Genomic DNA, 21,099 nt, shown 5'->3' with positions numbered 1-21,099 from the left:
GTCCATCAAAATATATACTTGTGTTTCGTGAATCATCGTGCATTAACTTTATCATGATTTAAGGGTCAAGATCTTATCTTATTTATTTTATTCTATTACTTGCTTTACAATAACCGACCCTTATTTATATACACGATACAAATAATCGACAAAATATGAAAAAACAATGTTAGTGATGTATGAAAAATGCTTGTGATGTAAATGGGCCAAAATATGGTCCATTATAGTACATTTAACAAGGCCCAAGACATTAAAAAAAACCAATATTTTAATGATATTTAAAATCTGGGCCAAATGGAAATGGACAGAAAAGACAAGTAATAACTACCCTACTAGAAAAGCAAGCAAATCAGAAGCAGCTCATCAAATTAGAAGTGCCACGAATATGCTCATATCAAATTCCTTGTTCATTCATTTTGGAAGAAGATTCGTGTTTTAATTCGCATCTAATTTTTACATCGTCTTCAATTCTACTTAAGCTTTCTTCATTCATAATTTCATAACCATTTGACAATTTTCAGGTACAATCACATGGTCCATTTTCTTTATATCTATATAAATATATATATGTATGCATTTACATCTAATTTTCTTTCCAACATATAACATGGAAATATCTTTATCAGCAAGAAAAAGTTTTTTTTTCCTCTCCTGATAATGCTGTTTATGTTTTTATGTCAAAAATTATTATTGGAATAGGATTTTAGTTCCAAGATTACAATTGGGCTTAAGTTTTAGGAATTTGGCTTTTTTTTTTTTTATGGGATTAAGGTGTCAAGTATGATTAGCTTAAAAGATGAATAATTTCAAGCTAAAATTACATATTTGTTCATACCCACAAAGATGTTGATTTTGTATCGCAAAAAGTTCTGAACTTTATGGTAATTAGTTGAAGTCATGAATTAATGAATTATTATGAAAAGACCTACTTTTATGGATAATGTTGCCTCACTTTCTTGACAAAAATTGTATCTAGGATGGTCTTGGAATAAAGTTTATATTTAGCAACTTTGGATTAAGTTGTTAATTGTGATTAGCTTAAATCTTGTCGAATTTCAAGCTAAACTTATATATTTGTCCATAACCACAACTCCACAAGAGTCTTGATCTTGTTTTGCTAAAAGTTCTCAGCTGAATGGGAATTAGTTTAAGTTGTGAATTGTTATTAACTTTCTATATAGTTAGCTTAAAGTTTGTAACTTTTTTGTTTTTCAGCAGGGTCATCGTGAGTTATTTGTTTTTCGGCAATCAGTCTGAGTATTGACTGATTGCCAATTTTTTATGATGGGTCCAGAGAGTCAAGGGAGAACCCTAGAACATATTCATGGAGTTCACGTGGTTCAACGTTCACCATTTGAGTTAGAAGAAATCTCTCAAACTGGGAACTTTCAACAGTCGACACTGCCGACACATGGAAGGTTGACCCTAGGTGTTAATCAGCTCTTAAAAGTGCATACTGTCCAGTGAGTACAAGTACCTTCAAATAATAGTTACTAATGTAATTAATAATTGTATATATAATTTTCATTTTTTCGATCTTCTTTGTTGAAAATAGGAAAGTATGGGAGCAGAGACCATTGTGTTTGAGACCCATTCATGGATGTTTACATGGTATATACTATATACTAAACACACCATTTGCTTTTTTTAAGTTACTTGTCTATTGATTATATGCTCTAACTTTTTTGTTAAACATTATGGTAGGTGATAGACATCTTGGCGAGAGAATTGCAAATGTGCTTACTTCAATTCCTTTCATTGCTGTCGGGATTCAAGCTCCAAGGCATGTTATCTTCTCTTGGTTTTTTCTTAATGATGATTAGTATGTTGGACTTGGATATGGACGTAGGTGGCAAAATGGATAGGTTAGGTGGGTTGGGTAATGGTATAAATTGGATGTGGTTAAACAGGTGTTTTTGCGTAGGTGAATTGGGTTGACCCATAACACCTTTTATCCATCTTCTTTGGTGTATTTTAAATTAAATAATTAGGACTTGAGTTAAAAATATTACAATAATGATATTCTTTAGATTGATTTATGAGGTTTTATCCATTAAGTGTATACTTCAGATGACTATAGGCCCATTTGACTCGTTTACTTAAAAGGCTCTCTCTTATCTTACTTGTTTGACCCGTTAATAATAAGACATAAACTGAAGCATTGAAGGGACCAAATCATAAGTAAATGGACTGAATTTGCCACCTCTAGATATGGAGCTTGATTCAAACTATATGAAGAACACTTAAACATTGCTCCACATTTTTAGCAATTAGATCATGTCCTTTTCCTAACTAAGAATCCTTGAAATAACAGGAGATATAAGCAAATTGTTGAACCACTTAACTAATGACCCGTTAGTATTTTTGATATCCAGAAAGAATCTGAACTCGAAGCTTTATGCAAATTCGTTAATCGGGGTAGGTATTGCCTCAAGTGTGTACCATTCTTCTAAAGGGAAATGGAGAAAGTATTTAAGATGGGCCGACTACACTATGATAGCTACAGCTACAGTGGTTAGTAATAACATTATCTATTTCTATTATTCGTGAGTTCGTGACATATTCAGTGGTTAAAATAACATGTTAATTATCTGTTTCTACTATGTGTGACATATTTCATCATTGTTATATAAGATGAACATTTTTTTAAAGACTGGTTCAATATTTTCAGTGCTTATCAAGGGCTCTTAGGGAAGAAAACCCAAAACTGCTGATGGCCGTGTCTGCCTTGTGTCTTCCTATTCAGCCACTCATGGTTTCAGCTGTTCATACTGGAATGATGGAGGTATATTGAGATTTGGGTAACCATAGAGGATTTAAAGCTTGAAAATGGAGTTGAATCCGGTTAAATATGAAAGATGGCAAAATGGAAAGGTCGGGAGGATTTGGTAATGGGTTAAAACTTGCAGATTTTATATGGGTTATCTGGATCAGGTTGACCCAAAACACTTGTTCCGAACTTTCTTTTTTTTCTTCTAAAGAGCTAGTGTGCTGATATTACCAAACTTATACTATTTCACCTATCTGAAATATGAATTGATATAGGAAATTTTGAAGAAAAAAAAATACTTTAGGCCTTTCCACGCATTTGACGCATTTTCTTTCAAGCTAGTATTTTTTTTAGCAGATTCAATAGTTTTATTGATTTACTGTTCGTATTTTTAGGTTGCATTTGCACGACGAGCAGTCAAAGATCCCGAACTTAAACTTGTGCACAACGTTCACAAGTTGTCAGCACTTTTAGGTGGAGCGTTCTTTGTGGCTGATGATCTCTTTCCTGAGATCCCATATCTTCATGCCGGTTGGCATCTAGCTGCTGCTATTGGCGTTGGGGCTTGTAACAAGCTTCTTGAGTAGCATAATCCTAATTTGTCGAAATGGCCTTTTAGTTTCATTATTAGGGGTGTTTCCACGTATCCGTGGATCATAGAACCCATCATTGAGACATTGATTAAAGATTTAGTATAGACAAGAGCTCTTGTCAATTTGTTACTCGGGTTAAATTATTATGTAAGTAAATGAAAGTTTATTAGTGTAATTATATTGTTCAATGGCAATGTCGTATAGTTTGGAAGGAGATTAATTTCTGATATATATGATTTGGTTAGACACTTCTTGGTCTTTCTCTTTGAAAGCATTCTTATTACTGAACAAAGTCAACAAACTACAGTTAAAATATTGAAGTCTACAAAAGTCCCACCTATCGGGGAAAAAAATACCATAAATATAGACTTTTCAAACATGGTTCAGAGCATAGTGGAAAACATTTGACTGATTTTAATACATCTTGTAAACATATATTACATATATATATTCTTAGAATTATATTGTCAATATGTCATCTAACAGGTCGTTTCAGACGGACATATATAGATGCAAGATTCTACTTAAGAATCTGCTACTCTGAATGATCCTGCCTTCACAGACATTCCAGATGCTACCTCTTGGTTTGTAAATTTCAGCACCCAAAAAGAACAAGACGACATTACTTGCGGCCAAATAACAAAAGTGCATTTTTACAAAAGAATGTTCATTTACTCGACAAAACAGAGTGTATCTATAACAAAATCTATCACACTATGATATCTGACAATGAACCAATGGTGTTTACAAATACACATTCCTATGATTTCAGATGTAATCAAATCAATCAACCCCAATGTACAAACTACCAACAAATGAAACTCAGCTTCATTGCAACTTGTTAGATACAGCAGATGCATGAAGATGACATTGTATAGAACTCCATCTAAAAAAACAGCTTTCTTCTTGAATAATGTACAACCTATGATTGTTCTTTGAAGGAATACTTTGCTCTGTTCTATGTCCTAACCAGTAAATCGTTTTAAATCCCAAATGATAATCATGTAAGCCCTCTTTAACAAAAAGAGGATCAAAAAACAAAATAATTTTTAATCAAAGGTTAGCCCACAAATGTGCACACACAACCGTTTAGAATCTGGTTAAGTTGAAGATCATGGTGGTGATGTTTTTAAATCTTCTGTTCTATTTGTATGGCACATGCAGTTTGGACAAGGAAAAGAATATACAGAATCATTTGGCCTTTTCAATTCAATTCCCTTTGAATCACTATGAGCTCTCATTCCTAACATGTGCCTTTTAAATGTTCTCCATCTGAAAAATTCACAAATTAATATAATCACAAAAGATGCTTCTAATGAAATAATAGAATCCAAATTCAAAACCAAGTTTACATACCCGATACTAGGATTATCAAAATACAATGCTAACTTGCGTTTGTCCGGTCTGATTGTCTTGGCATGCCCATTGAACAAATACCTTCTATGACCAAGCAGAAAATGTGGGAAGTTTCCTCCTTGAGTTGTAACAAACACTTCACTATGGAGACAAACAGTGTAGTCTATTGCAGCCATTCTTGAAGAGAAGTTCTATTAAAAGGAAAGAATTGAATAGGCTAAATTAATCGAATACACATATAGAACTTTATAGAAGTTAAATAAAGTAAATAATAAAACATCGGAAAAAAACCTTGAATGGTGCAAGTTCTTCAGCAGATGCTAGCATCTCTTTTGTCTGTAGAAGAGGAAACATTTCTAGCAGCGGAGCCATATATCTCTCTGGATCATATATCTGACCAGATGCTAAATAAATAGATGTATTTCTATCAAATCCCATTCCTCTAAGCATCAATCCAACCTGAGTAATTTCCAAACGAATAAGCAAAAGAGTAGGGGGATTAATTGGATGCTCCATATGAAGTGATTATGTGATGATACTATGATAGATAATCAATTTTAACAAAAAGGTGGTAGGTAATAGCTGTGGGTCTACTCCTACAATTTAAAGTTGTAGGAATCTGTCTGAATATTTCCGGCAAATTCTGTTATATTTATAAACTTATTAGATATAATGGCATTTTTGTGAAAAAAAAAATGTAGACAGTTTGTGAAATGGAAGCAAAGTCCCACAGATTAGGTTAAAGAAAAATAATTAAGTAAATCTGATTTACACTTAAAAAATCAGAAAATCGTAAGTTAAGTGTCTTTATCAAAACACCCGAAGAAAAGGGAATAGCTGAATAACTGAGCAGATTGTATAAGTAATTAAATAAACACAAGCTCATCCATTACTTCTATCAAAAAAGATTATATAGATAACTTAGACCTCTAAATGGATGCTAATTAAAGCATGTCAGCCATGTCTTAATACAATAAAATTGCAGCTAGATTAGCAAAATCTGATACGAATCCGAATGAGAGATTTTTTAAGAAACGTAAATAAATGGATGACTTTTTTGGAGCTTGATTACCTCTAAAGGTGTGAGGGGACATTTTCCATTGACCCTATTGACTCCCGGCTGAAGGACTCTACCAGGCTTTGTAAATTTACCTTTCCACCCCCTTTCTCTTGCAGCTATCATGTCTTCAAGCTCTCTTCTTCCACCGTCATATACACAGCAAGAAAAAGCAACCATGTCCTGTGAAACAATATTTGCCTCAAATGTTGGAACCTCTTAATTTCCATATGCAAACGACACTGTAACATAACTTGACCTTGTTTAATGTTCATTTAAGAGTTTTTAAGTTAATTTGAAAAATGAGAAACAGATAATAGTTATTTGTAAGAAATAGTGTTTGGATTTGCATTGATGGTTGAGGTATGATTTTTTTTTTGAAAAAAAGGATATTCTTGTGAAGGGGCAGATATATCTTGAGAAATGTCTTCCAAACACTACAACATGAAGATTATGACTACAAGTCACAATAACCAACTAATCAATTTCAAACCGCAAACCCAAACAATCCATGAGAAGAGATATAAACTAACACATTTCATCAAGTAGAACAGACCTCCTCGAACCTTAGATGCACAGAAATGTACTTGCCATCATTATTTGCACTTCTCTCTTTCATTCTAGCAACTAAAGTTTCACCCATTGTCAATATAGGGTTTGAAAATCGTAAAGCTTCATAATTAGTCAAGCAACGAAGCCTTTGAACCGCAGGTGGGGCATCAAAAGACAATCGGTTTGCAAATGGAGATATCCTTATGACCCTGAATACAAATTACTAAATTTTTTATGAACTAAATCACTAATAAGTAATAACAAACAAGTAAGGAATGAAAAGCTGGACTCACTTTTCTTCTAGTAGCCTTGGAAGAACTGTATCCCTGTAGTACCGGATAGGCGCCCAAGCTTTTATTTTGAAGTTGAAAACATTCGACATATTGCGATCAAACCGTTCCATTAAATATCCAGGTATAGTGTTGACCACTCGTACATCGTTTTCCAAAGTTTTGACGAAAAAATCTTCATCGTATATGTCATCGAATTTGCTGCAACAATAGAGAACGATAGTTACATTGGGCTTATTGGGACTAAATTGCAATTCAAAGTCAAATGACTAATTTTGGATTTAAAGCACTGTAAAATATAATGTTGACAAACCTAGGATCTCTCCAGACGCTATGAAAATGAAAATTAGGAATGACTAGCGTTGCATTCAGATATCCTGCCACAGCAACTGCATTGCAGATCTATAGTAGCAACATATGTTTATTTGATACTTGAATATATTATGTTAAAATAGGAAGTACAAATCTCATTGAGAATATTTAATTACCGAGGTCCTCTGTTGATTTAATCCACCATTTGCCTCAACATATATGTACCCATTAGACTCTGGTAAACCTACAATACAGATAAATTCATAAAAATGAAGTTATACAACAAAAGGATCCAAAAATTAATGTTTTTCTTACAAGATTGCATACCTCCTGACAACTTATTTATACAGGGCTTCCAATCTGCACCTTTAGCACGTTTCCATACGGTTGACATCTACATTAAACTTAATACTATAAATCAACAGTACAACAAATATTTCATTACAAGCTTATTATAATCAGCTTATTGAAAACAGCCATAAACTGTCAACTTTGATACTACCAAAAACAATTGGATTGAAATGAACAATCTCAAACTGCTTTTTGGAAGTAACTTAGTTCACCCTAAAAAAAGCAGAAAAGCATAAGCAGTATCCATCATCCAAAGACTCAAAACTGCTATTTCTGCTTCTAAAAACACGATAAGCATAAACGGATTAACCGAGCAATCCTGCGCTCCAAAGACCCACTTACCACCCCTCATCACTCAAAGGCTCAAAACCTATAAAAAATACATGTGCCCCACTCCCTCACTACCTCTCAGCCATGTTACTAGCCTCACCATGCCTCTCAACCCATGCAACTCACACTTCCTCATGGACAGTTCGCCCCTCTCTCTTGTATGTGGGATTGTGGGGCGCTTGTCACAGGCTTTTCTCGGCCTCGATACCACTTACTCTTATAATCCTATGTGTGCCAAACTTTTAAAGTTCTACATTTTAGCATATCCAACCTCTTAAAACTTGGTAACTAGTAATATGGCAACTAATATGTCTGCCATGTTGAATATATAACCAGATACACACAATGGACTTGTACTAAAAAGTTTAGTACACACAATAGATGGTCAGAAGTTACCTACCCAAAATAATAAAATGTATACATTTTGGCGCACTTATCCCTTTTATTCTATTTGTTAATCAAACATTTCTAAACTAACAATGGGCCAGTATTTATACTACTATACTAGTGAGCCTACAATATATATATATATATATAAGCTACTAAATGCAATGCCTAAAATTAACTACATTTTTAATTTAAAAATCAAAACAAACTAACCGCATCAGCAGTTGAATTATCAGCATCCATATCACGCCGAACTTTAGCGTAAAGCTCAGGACTCCGATACACCGATCCAACGGTCAATTCGCGTCGAATTCCATCTCGTCCGACGCCGAATTGTACTCTATCGATATAAAACACCATAAAACACAGATACAACAGCGGCGCACACAGCAACACGCCTTGACGGCGAAGAAGAACGGAGATAACGATCCAAGCGAAACGGTGAAAGAAGGAACGGTGAGTTAACGGAGATTTAACGGAACGGTTGTGACGGAGACGAGGTGAACGGTTGCGAGGGGAAGAAGGTGGTGACGGCGTGTTGTGACGGAGGATTTTAGTGTGCATTATTGTTGTTTACATGTTAATGTTAGGGTTTGGATTTAACGGCGTTCCCCTAAATCGCCGGAGATTGATTGTATTAATTTTAATTTGTCTGTATAAATGATGTATTTTGTATATTTGTTATGTATAAAATGAATTAATTATATATTTGTGTATGTATATATGTATGTATAGGTGTGTGTATACAGAGAGGGTGAAATGTGTGAGGTATAAATATGTGAAGTGTGTGTTGGAATTCACGTGCGGGACAAGGAAGAAGATGTCGACGATGATGATGGTGTGAAGGAACTTGGCTGGAAATAACACCCCGATATTTCTTTTTTTATTTTTTTTTATGATATCCATTTAAATAAAATTTTTGGACAAAATGAAAATAATTAAGAAATGGATATGGTTCGGGTCTAAAAGCGGGTTGGATTATATAAATGGATTGGATTTTCCGATGTGTTTGCGTAGCGTTAACGAAGGGTTGAGTATTAGAGGATTCTTCTTCCTTTTTTTTTTTCTTTTAATATTCTTTATGTGCAGGAAAATATGAGTATTTGCATATGATTTATTACTGGTAATGGAGGTGATATATGATAGGGTTAGAGTAAACAATGCCCACTTGCCCAGTGTATATTTTTAAGTTAATGTATATCTTTCGTGTCCAATTGTTAATTTTGATTTAGCTTATTCGATTCTTGATTGTTTTAAAACCATAATTTTTTTATTTTAACATTATCTATAACACATGATTATGTATAGCATATTAAAATTTAAAAATTTAAGGAAATACTGTATATAGGATAACTCCCAAATACATAAAATAGTTATGTTTAAAATGTTTAAAATACAAATCATTTATGCATGTAATGAAGTGTGAAACATAAACCTCAAGGCTAATCGATTCTTATATCATTCTTTAATTAGCTTTGTTTCATCAAATCATTTTCATTTGTAAATTTTGTCACCCAACAAAAATCATAATTTCTATATATGCGTATGTGATAAATCTAAAACCAACGACCAGCGAAAGCGTCTATCTGCCATTGTCACCATTTGAAAGTAATAGTCTCGTAGAAAACATTATCATCTTATCCCAAAAACCTTGAAAGGAATAAGATTAAGTTACAGAAGTATACACGAACAAAGACTAGGGGTAAAAGCAAGATGGGGAAGATGACGTTAATAGGTATTATCATGACAAGTTGTGGGTGTATTTAGAAGGCGAGAAGCGAAAAAATATTTGCTAACACCAACGTGATCGTTATAGGGATCATCCACAACATCAAAACACACTCAGATAAATGTTGTTTTAGAATAGAACAAAGAATAGGGGTCTAACTTGGAATGCTTGGTGTAATTTCAATTTAATGTAAATAGTTGTAAATATGTGCCACTGGCAATTTTGCTGGGGTGAGTGTGAATAAAGGGATTAGTTTCCTGGAATGTAACTATCTTTGACCGAATGTCTATAGTAGGAAAAACTAAAGTTATGTGTATTGTATGTAAGCAACTTGAAAAAATGTTTATTGTATGTAAGAAAACATACGTGGCAACCATATACAGGTGCCACTTGTCAGATTTTAATTGGTTGAAACGAAATTGTTACATATAATAAACATTATTTCAAAGTTGTTTACATACAATACACACAACTTTAGTTATTTCATACTATAGACATTCGTTTAAAATTTCTTACATTTGAGGAAACTAATCCCTATTTAAAAAAAAAAAAGATAAAAAAAAAAAAGGTTAGGAAAATATATCCCATGGTTCTATATTTCAACTCCAAGTCAAGTCCAGTGGCTTTTGCTGTATAGTACTCCAATAATAACAGTATTGTTAGATTTTTGTGACCATTGTATAATTGATTTGAGTCCTTGTTAAAATGATGATTTTGTGAACGGGACAATATAAAAATGATAATAACACCAAGTGATAATAATGCTAATATACGTCCATCTGATACGACATCTCAACAAGTATTTATATTTAAGTTGAACTCAAAAATTATATGTAACATATATTCATCGAATAAAACGCTGTCTTTATTTTGTCATTATGATGATATGTATTTGTAATTTGTACGCAAAGAGCCATTTGATTATATTTAAGACGCTGTCATTAAAGTGTCGACATATATAATAGCGACACACACATCATTATTGGAGTTAGTTAATTTTATAACCCGTATCTTGATTTCCATGAAATCATCTTTTTTTGTTATATAAATAAATAACATATTTGTAAATTCTATTGTAATTACAATGTACAATATTACTTGTTCATATTTAGACCAAAAGGTTTTATGTTAATGTGATGCGATATCAATTTACGTAATCATTTATGATAATAGTGAAACAAAATTTGAAAGTAAGTTATATACGAATATACGATATTGATAGTTTTTAAAGCATGTTTTGGATACATTATTGAAAAAAACGTGACAACGTTGCATAATCTTGATATTTTATGAAATACGTGGTATACATTGTCGTATACATAGAAACAAAAGATTAAAATACATGGCATGTAGCCTTATGTGTTTTTTTTTTTTCAATGATATCTTTTAATACCAGCCATTAATTAATTAAATAATAACATAAAACGAATTGGCAGAGAACCATGTTAGAACCAAGATGGGCGACGGACCACCTAGAGTTTGTTTTTGCTAGTCTATCTAGGATGCAAGGAAATAATGTATATAGTTTGGTCGAATAGACGTCTTTGGCCCACGCTAATCTCAAAGCAATTATATCATTTATATTAATAGTGACTCGATTAGATTAATTAATATACTATATATTATAGCGAACGAAGATACATCATCTAATAACATTAACGTCACGAATTAGTTGGGAGTTTCTTTTCCTGATCGTTAAAAAAATTACATCATCCTAACACATCAATATATCTACTCAAATTGGTGGCATTTTCTACAATTCTTTCTTATTTGGTGTAATCTTTTCATTCGGTTATCTGTTTAAAATCCAATTGTCTATTAAATGAACCTATTTAGTTTTGTAAATATGTTTAATAATATAGTTCCTACGTTGTTAATTAATGATATACAATTTGTCATTTATATGTAGTTTGAAGGATTTAAGCTAAAGAATTGTGATATATTTCTATTTTGTCTCAATATAATAACGAAACCTAAAATAATACGAGTAGGGTTTCAACTTTCAATTCAACATTTACTTTTCCAAAATGCTTCTTCTATCAATTATATATTACCAAACACCATTTATCTCTCATCAAATCTCAACCAATCATCTTTTTTCTCTCTTATCCATAAATCATTTATTCCTCCAATTCGTTCAAAATCTTTTATCTCACAAACCGTACATCGATAAATTATAAAAATTATATGGGTGTTTTTAAATTTTCATGCTCTTTCATTAGAGATGTTATTCGATATACTTTCGACGAATTTTTAAATTCGAGGGCGGAGCCCGTATGGCTAAGACATTTGGCTATTACACTCTATGACCTATCACCCTATCATCTCACCGCCGCAACGCGCAGATACTTGCTCTCGTAACCATTAAAATTTCAAATTTTGTTCTGGCAAAGTTGTATAAGTTGAATGTTTAATTAAAATTTATTTTTAAGTAGTTATTATACTTTCATATTAATATTCTAAAACATCATATTTTGATCGTTCGTTTCAAAGTAGACAGTACATACCTCACGAATTAGACAAGTGTTTTATTTTTTTACTATATTATAACTTTATAAGTAGGTAATTAAATAAATTGGGACAACCCAATATAATATAGGGAAAATGATCCGTACTGCAAACTTTACATAAGCTTAGGTACTATCACTTTAAAAAAAGTTACAAATTAAACATTTGAATTTTATAAACATACATAGCCCCCTTTAATTTTACATACATCCTCCTGAATTTTACATAATTCTCATGCTTTACCTAACCTTTCTCCTATAAGTCTTGGCTAGTAGCCTAGTACCTGAGAATAACCATTATGTTTTCTTTTCTTTCTTTCTTTTTCTTTTTTTTTTTTTTTAAATCGGGTGTCCAACTTCTAACCAATTTAATCATCTTCAAGCTTGAATGGTTTTGTAGATACATTAGCCCAAGTTTTAAAATGCCTTGTAGAAACAACTATTATTAAAAACCACGAGTATTATTAAACGAGAAGTCTGTCTCTAAATAAGGCATGAGGAAAAGCCCAAATAACAGGTCCAAATCGCTGCCAATTACAAGTTATACTGACCGAACTCTCTTTGTACCAACATTGGTTCAGGTGATCGTACGGATTACAAAACTGATGCTCTTTTAGCTCAGCACTGGGAATACAGAAAATTGTTCGATGGCGATAGAAGAATGAATTGATGGTTATCTAGTTTAAGATAACATATCCGTAATACTATTAAATTGTGCGATACACGAAATGGAGAGCATACCACACATAAAAGCATCATCTATCACACCATTTAAATTATAAGAAATTGGTAGATATAATAAAATCCCAAAAAAATATTTATATTTATATTTAAATAAAATAAATTAGTAAGCATAATAGAATCCAAAAATTTTCCAATTAAAAGAAATTGGTAGATATAAATATATAATAGAATCCTTAGTAAAAGGCTACCCAATTTCTTCCTCAGTTTTGCCCAGGAATGAGAATTAAACCTCAAGGGCTCGACCTTTGGCACCAAATAAATGAGTAGTTTATACAATTTGAAAATGACAAAAAAAAAAAAACAAATTAACTGCAGCAACTAACACATTGGAAGGTTTAACAGTTTCTGCTCATATAGTCCTGATTCATGAAAATAAAAGATTGAAATACATACTAGCTCAACTAACATAGAACATCAATTGATTGCAGCTAGACGTCAACGTTATCTATGTGCCACAAACACTCTAGATGTAATCTACCAAAAACAATGCCACAATGTGTTGAAAAATCCGAATCAAAATGGCAAGTATAACAGTTTAAGCTAAGTTGCCTAATCAAAATCAAAAGATGTAAAGCTTGAAACGATCATTTTTAACCATCGATAGCATCACCATCGGCATATAAACAACAATCACCAAGACATAAAGTAAGCATTTCAACAAATGTTCTTGCATTGCATATGAGCATTTTTATGACCTAATAATAACATCATTTAGCGAACAAAATCTTGCAACTCATCAACCAATCAGTCTACTATCTCAAATATAACATTAGGACAACCAAACTAGATCACGTCAAAGACTTCCTTGTCGTGAAGAATTAGTCGTGCAAAGTTCCCAAAATATCTTCATCCCTAAATAGATGATACCTGCACGAAACAAGACAATCGCTTCCCTCAATATGTTTTCAAATCGCAGACATGATTTACAAGAAAATGACTAATCGGCAATCAACATTGCGAACAACGAAACTTCAGTTGAATAAAAATGTAATGACGTTTGGAGGCGGGAATGAGAAAGGTATTTGAAACTGAATTTGAATAAGAATCACAACAAAAGAGTTGCAAGTTCTTAAAGAATCCATATTTCAAAAAAGCACAAAACCCGTACTATGATGCCATCGTTTACGTTCATTCCGCAGAAAAAAACTGCGGAATGAAACAGTAATATTGATGTAAAGGGCAAATGAATGAAAGAGCACCCTACAGAAAACCTGTAAGTATTCCAGGGCCATTGATTAAGACCCTCCCCTGTTTTTAACATTCATGCCCAAGTCATATAACAATATTTTTGTAGTCAAGTAAACATCTTTTCAAACCAATTTATGACCAATGGATTTATGGACATCTTAAAGCATTAGTTCATAATAAAGAATATAAACTACTAACTCAGATTGTAGTAACAATGCTATGATAAAATATGGACAATGTTACATATAATTTATTCAACTATTATTTAACAGTTTGTGTGTGTGTGTGTATAAACATGTTTTAGAGCATACAAGGCAGACATGTAATATAAAAGAGGTCTCAGAAAATGTATTAAAATGTATATTACCCAAAAAAAGCTTTTGTTTAGCCAAAAAAACAACATGTTGGGAAATTATTGACACAATCAAAATGCACCAACAAAAATCAGCAAAACATAATATATAGATTAATTAAAAAAAGGGAATAAAAAGAAAAAGAAAAAAAAAAACTTACTGTTTATCACCAAGCTTAACTTCAGTACCACCATATTCAGGCAACAAAACAGTATCACCTTCTTTAACACCAACAGGAACTTTATTTCCAGATTTATCCACTAATCCTGGCCCCACCGCAACCACTTTACCAGAGTTCAACTGTAAAAAAATAAGATAAATAATTACACTAATCAAATCAGAATAAACACAAACCCCAGATCCAAAAAAGTTGGGAAAAATAATAAATAAATAAAAAGTTACCTTGGATGATGTCTCAGGGAGAAGGATACCGGCGGTGGTTTTGGAAGGGGGAATAATCTTCTCAACCAATACTCTGTTCAGACATGGGATTAGCCGCCTTGCCATTGATATTTGATATATAGATTAGATATCCGGATATATAGATATACAAGAAGATTTGATTTTGATGAAAATGTGAGAGGGGTTTTATGGGATTTAAGGAGAGTGAAAATATGGTGGTGGAAGGTTCTAGGTTCTTTTTCTTTTCTGGAGTAAAGGGTTTAGGGTTTTTCGATGGCCCATACTTTTCTTATCATTGTGAGGCCCATTATATGTTCCTCGACCCAATTATTATGTTTTGAGATGGAAAAAGAATCAATAACAAAAAAAATCCATATTTTTTAAGGTGACAAAAGAATATAAATATAGAGAAAGGATCAAGTAAGAAAACAGTGAGAACTAACAAAAAAATATATATATATTTCAAAATATTTCTTAGGGTTGCGTCTGGTGCCTCTCTAAAATGGATGAGGGCAACGCCCGTACCGTATTCATACGTTTTTCAACACGTAATTTATATGATTTTTTTTTTTTAAAGAACTTATTTTTTTGCAATGGATTTTTGTTGAAAGAAAATAAAAAACAAATTCAAAAATTAAAACTTAAAAAATTAACAAACCATACCAAAAAAGAGAAAGAGGAAGAGAAACTAGTAGTTCTTACAATTTTCTCTTATATTAGGTTCTCACATTAACTTTACCCTATACATACAAATATGGTTTTCAACCAGCTAATCGAAAAATATAGCAAAAGTATATGATTGTTATATAGTTAAATTGCTATGGTTGATATATAATGTGTTTTGTTATACATATCTTCAAGAGTTACAACAAGGTTAGCTATGAACCAACCAAAATCTTTCTTAATATATGAAAAGTTTCCACCTCACCATTTTTTAGTTACAAAAGAAATATACTTATAAAAAAATAAAAATATCCTTAATGAACCCTATATGGAAAAAGTTAGTTGGAAATGAAAATTCGACTCTTAATTAATTAATTTATATTATAGGTTTCTTTGTTTTTAAAATAATGTCTGTTGACCATTTAGATTAATTACATTTATATCAATTACCGATACAACACTACTTGCTGTTGCTGTTGTTACCACCACCGGTTATCGCCACCTCCACATCATTGTATATCACGTAGTAATGTGTTCGTATGCATGGATGTACATGTAAAAGAATTTATAGACATATTTGTAGTAGAATATTGATAAAATTGATCTAAGTTTCAATGCAAAATGACAACATATTATTTTTAAGGAAAATGGAAAAAATAACTTTTAGGGTTGTACTTAACATTAACATGTAGAAAAAATTTATATCTTTCATATTAAAAATTCACCTCTAAATTTTATGGTAAAGAGACAACTATTTAATGTACATTAACTACAACCATAATATCCGCGTTTAACAAAACCTATTTTTTTTATAAAATAAAATCCAGAACTCCCACAATTTGTGCTAGTTGACACATGTACACTTGGACACAAGAAGATTCATATATATTAGGAAAAATGTGAAAGACACATAAAAGTAGAAAAAAAGTATTACTCAATTTTTTTTATGAATATTAAGTTTTAATATCTCGATAGTAATATACGAAAAAGGTTGAGATGTAGACATAAGTAGAAAAACCTCTTTCAATATCTATCTAAATAAATTTTACGAGTTCTTTATTTTTTATTTTTTTTTTTAAAAAAGTATATTTACGAGTTATTTTTATTTAATGTTTTATCATCTTGTGTATATTCAATGATGTTGTCTAAAATTTATGACCAATCCATTAAATATTTTTTGAAACATTGTTGATAGTAAATAAGATTTTAATAACTTTTATTAACACATCTTTTTAACACATTATATATTTTAAATATATTATATATTAAAAATTTATGTCCCTCAAAATTTATGCCCCGACCTAGAATCGAGTTTACATATCCTCTAAGCCTCCCCTGTGTATATTCTGATAATCAATATTGGATTATGTTTATCTTTTCGTTAGAGTATTTTATTAGGTTTCAAAGCCTTTTAATGCTAACGACTTTTAGTTGGTAACAATTAATATTTATGAGTTCTTTATTTTTTATTTAAAAAAAAAGAAAGTATATTTACGACTTTTAATTAGACTTTTAAGATTAAAAATAAGAAAAAGTAAGGTCATGGGATAATGAAGATATAAAGCAACTATGTACTACAAATCAGTGATTGGTATGGTATTTTTAGCCTTAAAACTTAATTGCGTACTAATATAATTTAAATTTAAAAAAGCAGGTTTAATTAATTTGTTATACATTGCACTCTACTAAAACAAGATTCTCTATAACGATAATATTGTAATATATAAAATATAAATATAAATATACATTGTAGATAAATATTTATTTTATATATGGAATTTATCATAAAAAACTCAACAATTTTAATCATGTACGATTGTACGGTTATATTACTTGGAGGTGAGGCAATATGATGCAAATGGTATTTGAGTGTAACTAGAAGACTTATCATATATGAATATTATATCAACTCTACGTGTAAATAAATGTATATAAGGCTAATGATATATAATTAAAAGCATGCACATGAAAAACAACCACCCTCGATCACAAATAACGTCGTAAAGATAAACCCTCGCTCAAAAAGTCGATCGTAAACATAAGATCGATCGAATGGAGAATTATCCACGTTCGGGGGAATACAATCTAGATCCATCAATAATTATGGCTATGATTATGAGTCATTATTCGAACAAGAATAAGAAGATCAAGTTCCACTACAGTTATGGAGGCAAAATCATCTTCGATGCCCCCACTGTGCGATACGCTGGTGGCACTCATGGGATTCTGTCGGTTGACCGAAGTATCACGTACACCGAGTTGATCATGAAGCTATGGGACACGAGTGCGCCATCTATGAGGCTGTGGTGTAAGTTGCCAAGGGATGATGTTTTCCATATCGTTCCCATAAGTTGCGATAAGGATCTTGCTTGTGTGATTCAATTATATGATCGATGCGGTAAAGATAATTTGAAGATAAGATTGATTCTTGACGACTTCCCTGAAACGCTCGTCATCAAATTGATAGCCGATGCACCGTGTGATGGTTTCTTGGGAAGGAAGGCTACACAATGTGTGTATTAATTAACGTACGTACGGTGCATGGTTCAAAGAATTTATCATTGATCTAATTAATTGTAGTTCAATTCTCACGTACGATCGATATTTGAGTCTAATTAATATTAGTTTCTAGCTTAATTAATTAGGGGTTTAACGTTGAAGAATTGATCGAGCATGTGATGTCTTCGTTTATCGATGTTACATGTTACTATGACTTAATTACGATCGAGTTATTATTCACTTTTGTTTAATTAATATTCATATATATTGTCTCTCTAGTTTGTTCAAGTATTGAGGCTTAATTTGGTTACAAGGAATAATCGAGAGATCTTATAACAAGGTTTATTAATTTGTTGCCGGGGAAAAAATTTTGACTTTGCTCTTAGCATATGCTTTAGCCTTTATTTTTATGTATATATATATAAAGGGATTAGTTTCATGAATGTAACTATCTTTGACCTAATGTTTATAGTAGAAAAAACTAAAGTTGTGTGTAATGTATGTAAGCAACTCGAAAAAATGTTTATTGTATGTAAGAATTTCTTCACAAAATTTATTGGTTGGTCATCGATCATCATATTTAGTTTTTTTTTAGCAGATTATGTTCATTCAATGAGCACAACATAGTTTCGCCTCTATGATAGCTAGGCTGGAGGTTAATAAAGAAGAAAATTGATGAATGTTATGTTGTTTGAGGTCCGAACCAAATGGTGGATCCATCATGATCATATACACTCATACGCGGGTCGACTAAAACCTGAATCACATAGAAAATCGTTAACTCTATCAAAAAAAAAAAAAAAAGGTTCCGAAATTAGTTAAATTTTGTACCATAATGGCATAATACATAAAATATTGTACCAATCCAATACTAGGAGATTTAAGTCACGTTACTCATATGAGCGTTAATCACTTGTTATATGAAGTATTATTAATCGTTACCAAGATAATCTATTTGTAAGGCGTGTTGATTGGAAATTTTCTAGGTAACGAGCATGTTACCCGCGCAATGCGGCGGCGATGATAGTGATAGTTAGTGGTGGCAGATGCATCAAGTGGTGTAGGTATTTGATATAAAGATATTTGATTTAAAAGAGTAGTGTATATCTTTTAAAAGATAATATAATACTGATTGTGTGAGTTAATTCATTAAGAGTAAAATAATAATTTTGGTGTCTTAAAAATGTAAACTTTTCAACATTTGATTATAATTTTTATATAGTGGTATAGATATATTTTAATGATTTATTACATCTAAGTCAAAAATTTGCCTTTTTTTATATAATCTAAACTAGATTATTAACCATCGTAATACGCGGGCGAACATATATAACTAATAACATGCTATTCTTTCATATATAACTAATATCAAGTGTTGATACATTTTGGAAAAACAAAGGTTGAAAATGACGTTGTTATCATTATTTTAAAAATTATTGTATCCACTATATACAATTAATTATGTATTATTCATTAAAATATCTTAACATGTTAACGATATAAAACAAAATGCATAACAAATAATTGTTATGAGATATCACAAATTCAAGAATAACGTTTTTAATTTTTTATTTGCCACAAAGCTAAATGTATGTTTTATATTTGTTTAGTTACATAAATTTATATTTTGATAAAAAACGCGTGAATTGATTGTGAAAAGTCTGACATATGTTATTTTAATTGTATGTATAATTATATATATATATATACATTGTTGGTAGAACAGAAAAAAAAAAATAAATTTTAATTTTAATCTTGGCGGTTCAAATTCATACATCAATTTAATCACAACCTTTGAAATTAAAATAGGTTTCTATATCTCTGGCTCTCTATTTTTCTCCAGTGTTCCAGCCCTTCCGCATATACTGGCCACCTTCTCCATCTATCTGTGCCACCACCAATTCCCCCCTCCCCCATTTTATTTGCGTTATCATATACGCCGCCCGCACCACCCATATTCTCCTTTTTTTTTCCGGTTCAATTTTGGAATAAAAAAGAAACGACATATGCTGCAAGGTATTCCTTATTTCTTTTTGTTATTATGCATTAATATTTCTGGTATTTTTATTTAATTGATTAATTATATGATTTTTGGATGATAAATGCAAACCATATTCTTTTCTCCCTTGATTGTTCAATGCTGTGAACATGGACGGAGCTACTATGGGGGCAGTGGGGTCAGCTGCCCCAACTCTAATTTTAGTACAATGTAATTTTTTAAAATTTAAATGGTATATTTGTAATTTTTTTTCTAAAAAGAAAAAATAAATAAGTAGGAAATACATACAAATGTTACATCAGTTGTTATAAGCTTATTCTTTGAAAGTCATTGGTCATCGAATCATTAATTTTGAGATAACTCTCACCATAGACAATAAAAAAACTTGGGTTGTTTTGATTTTTAATAGAAGAATGAAAAAAGGTTAAAGGAAATATGGCCCCTATTGTCAAAATTACATGTTGCAGGACAGATGACCCCTATTGTCAAAATTACCACAACTCTTTTCCAGCTCCTCTTGCATTATGCTTCTTGTATCTCCAAGAGGATGAACTGTTGGTTTCTATTACTGCGTTGGATGAGGCCATATCATTTGGTATTTTTATCAAGTTTTTTTCTATTTTTTTTTTGCCGAAAACCGAATCCAGCCCGATTTGAACCCGGTCCAAAAATGCAAAACTCAAACCGAATTCAAACTGTCAGGTTTTCCAAAATCCGAACCGTTCATTTTCAGGTTCTTTCTAGTTTGGGTTCGGGTTTTTTTATGCCCACTTCTATTACTTACTCTAATAAAAGAATAGGTTGTGAATAGTGTTTTTTGTCTTTTTGCCAACAAACATTGCATAACTTATATATTTAATGACCAGATAAATAAAACAAAGTTGAAGATAGATGGAGTGTTAAAGCGGTCATCTTCACATTCTAAAGGTCAATGGGTCAAATCTTGGCACCATCTTTCCCATTTTTTTTCCTTCTTACTTTCTTAAATTATATAAAGCCCCCTGATTTTTTGGGAAA

The 21,099-nt window shown here is 31.6% G+C and overlaps 4 protein-coding genes across 5 annotated transcripts; 2 read left to right on the top strand and 2 right to left on the bottom strand.

The window, feature by feature from the left end:
* Positions 1-396: 396 nt before the first annotated feature.
* On the top strand, positions 397-3,538 carry LOC122579475. Of its 2 annotated transcripts, none has more exons than XM_043751667.1 (7): positions 397-521; positions 1,219-1,463; positions 1,556-1,611; positions 1,705-1,783; positions 2,376-2,514; positions 2,672-2,785; positions 3,166-3,538. In XM_043751667.1, the coding sequence occupies exons 2-7, from the start codon at positions 1,282-1,284 to the stop codon at positions 3,355-3,357; spliced, it is 762 nt and encodes a 253-aa protein (XP_043607602.1). In that variant the 5' UTR covers positions 397-521; positions 1,219-1,281; the 3' UTR covers positions 3,358-3,538. The 2 variants fall into 2 exon arrangements, with proteins under 2 accessions (XP_043607602.1, XP_043607595.1); XM_043751660.1 differs by having other exon boundaries at positions 1,216-1,463.
* Positions 3,539-3,989: 451 nt separating this feature from the next.
* Positions 3,990-8,845, bottom strand: LOC122585501 (protein ESMERALDA 1-like). The gene is made up of 10 exons (XM_043757628.1): positions 8,212-8,845; positions 7,258-7,324; positions 7,107-7,174; positions 6,932-7,020; positions 6,622-6,819; positions 6,333-6,537; positions 5,792-5,959; positions 5,011-5,178; positions 4,720-4,910; positions 3,990-4,635 (listed from the first exon to the last, which is right to left on the bottom strand). The coding sequence occupies exons 1-10, from the start codon at positions 8,560-8,562 to the stop codon at positions 4,476-4,478; spliced, it is 1,665 nt and encodes a 554-aa protein (XP_043613563.1). The 5' UTR covers positions 8,563-8,845; the 3' UTR covers positions 3,990-4,475.
* A 4,779-nt stretch (positions 8,846-13,624) lies between these two features.
* On the bottom strand, positions 13,625-15,101 carry LOC122580424 (10 kDa chaperonin, mitochondrial-like). Its single transcript, XM_043752695.1, has 3 exons — positions 14,922-15,101; positions 14,680-14,819; positions 13,625-13,845 (listed from the first exon to the last, which is right to left on the bottom strand). The coding sequence occupies exons 1-3, from the start codon at positions 15,024-15,026 to the stop codon at positions 13,797-13,799; spliced, it is 294 nt and encodes a 97-aa protein (XP_043608630.1). The 5' UTR covers positions 15,027-15,101; the 3' UTR covers positions 13,625-13,796.
* Positions 15,102-17,687: 2,586 nt separating this feature from the next.
* Positions 17,688-18,107, top strand: LOC122592460. The gene has a single exon (XM_043764699.1). The coding sequence runs from the start codon at positions 17,688-17,690 to the stop codon at positions 18,105-18,107; it is 420 nt and encodes a 139-aa protein (XP_043620634.1).
* Positions 18,108-21,099: the final 2,992 nt, after the last annotated feature.

Source organism: Erigeron canadensis, chromosome 1 (assembly GCF_010389155.1).
Source record: "Erigeron canadensis isolate Cc75 chromosome 1, C_canadensis_v1, whole genome shotgun sequence".
Classification (NCBI taxonomy): Eukaryota; Viridiplantae; Streptophyta; class Magnoliopsida; order Asterales; family Asteraceae; genus Erigeron; species Erigeron canadensis.
This window is presented reverse-complemented; position numbering and strand designations above follow the sequence as displayed.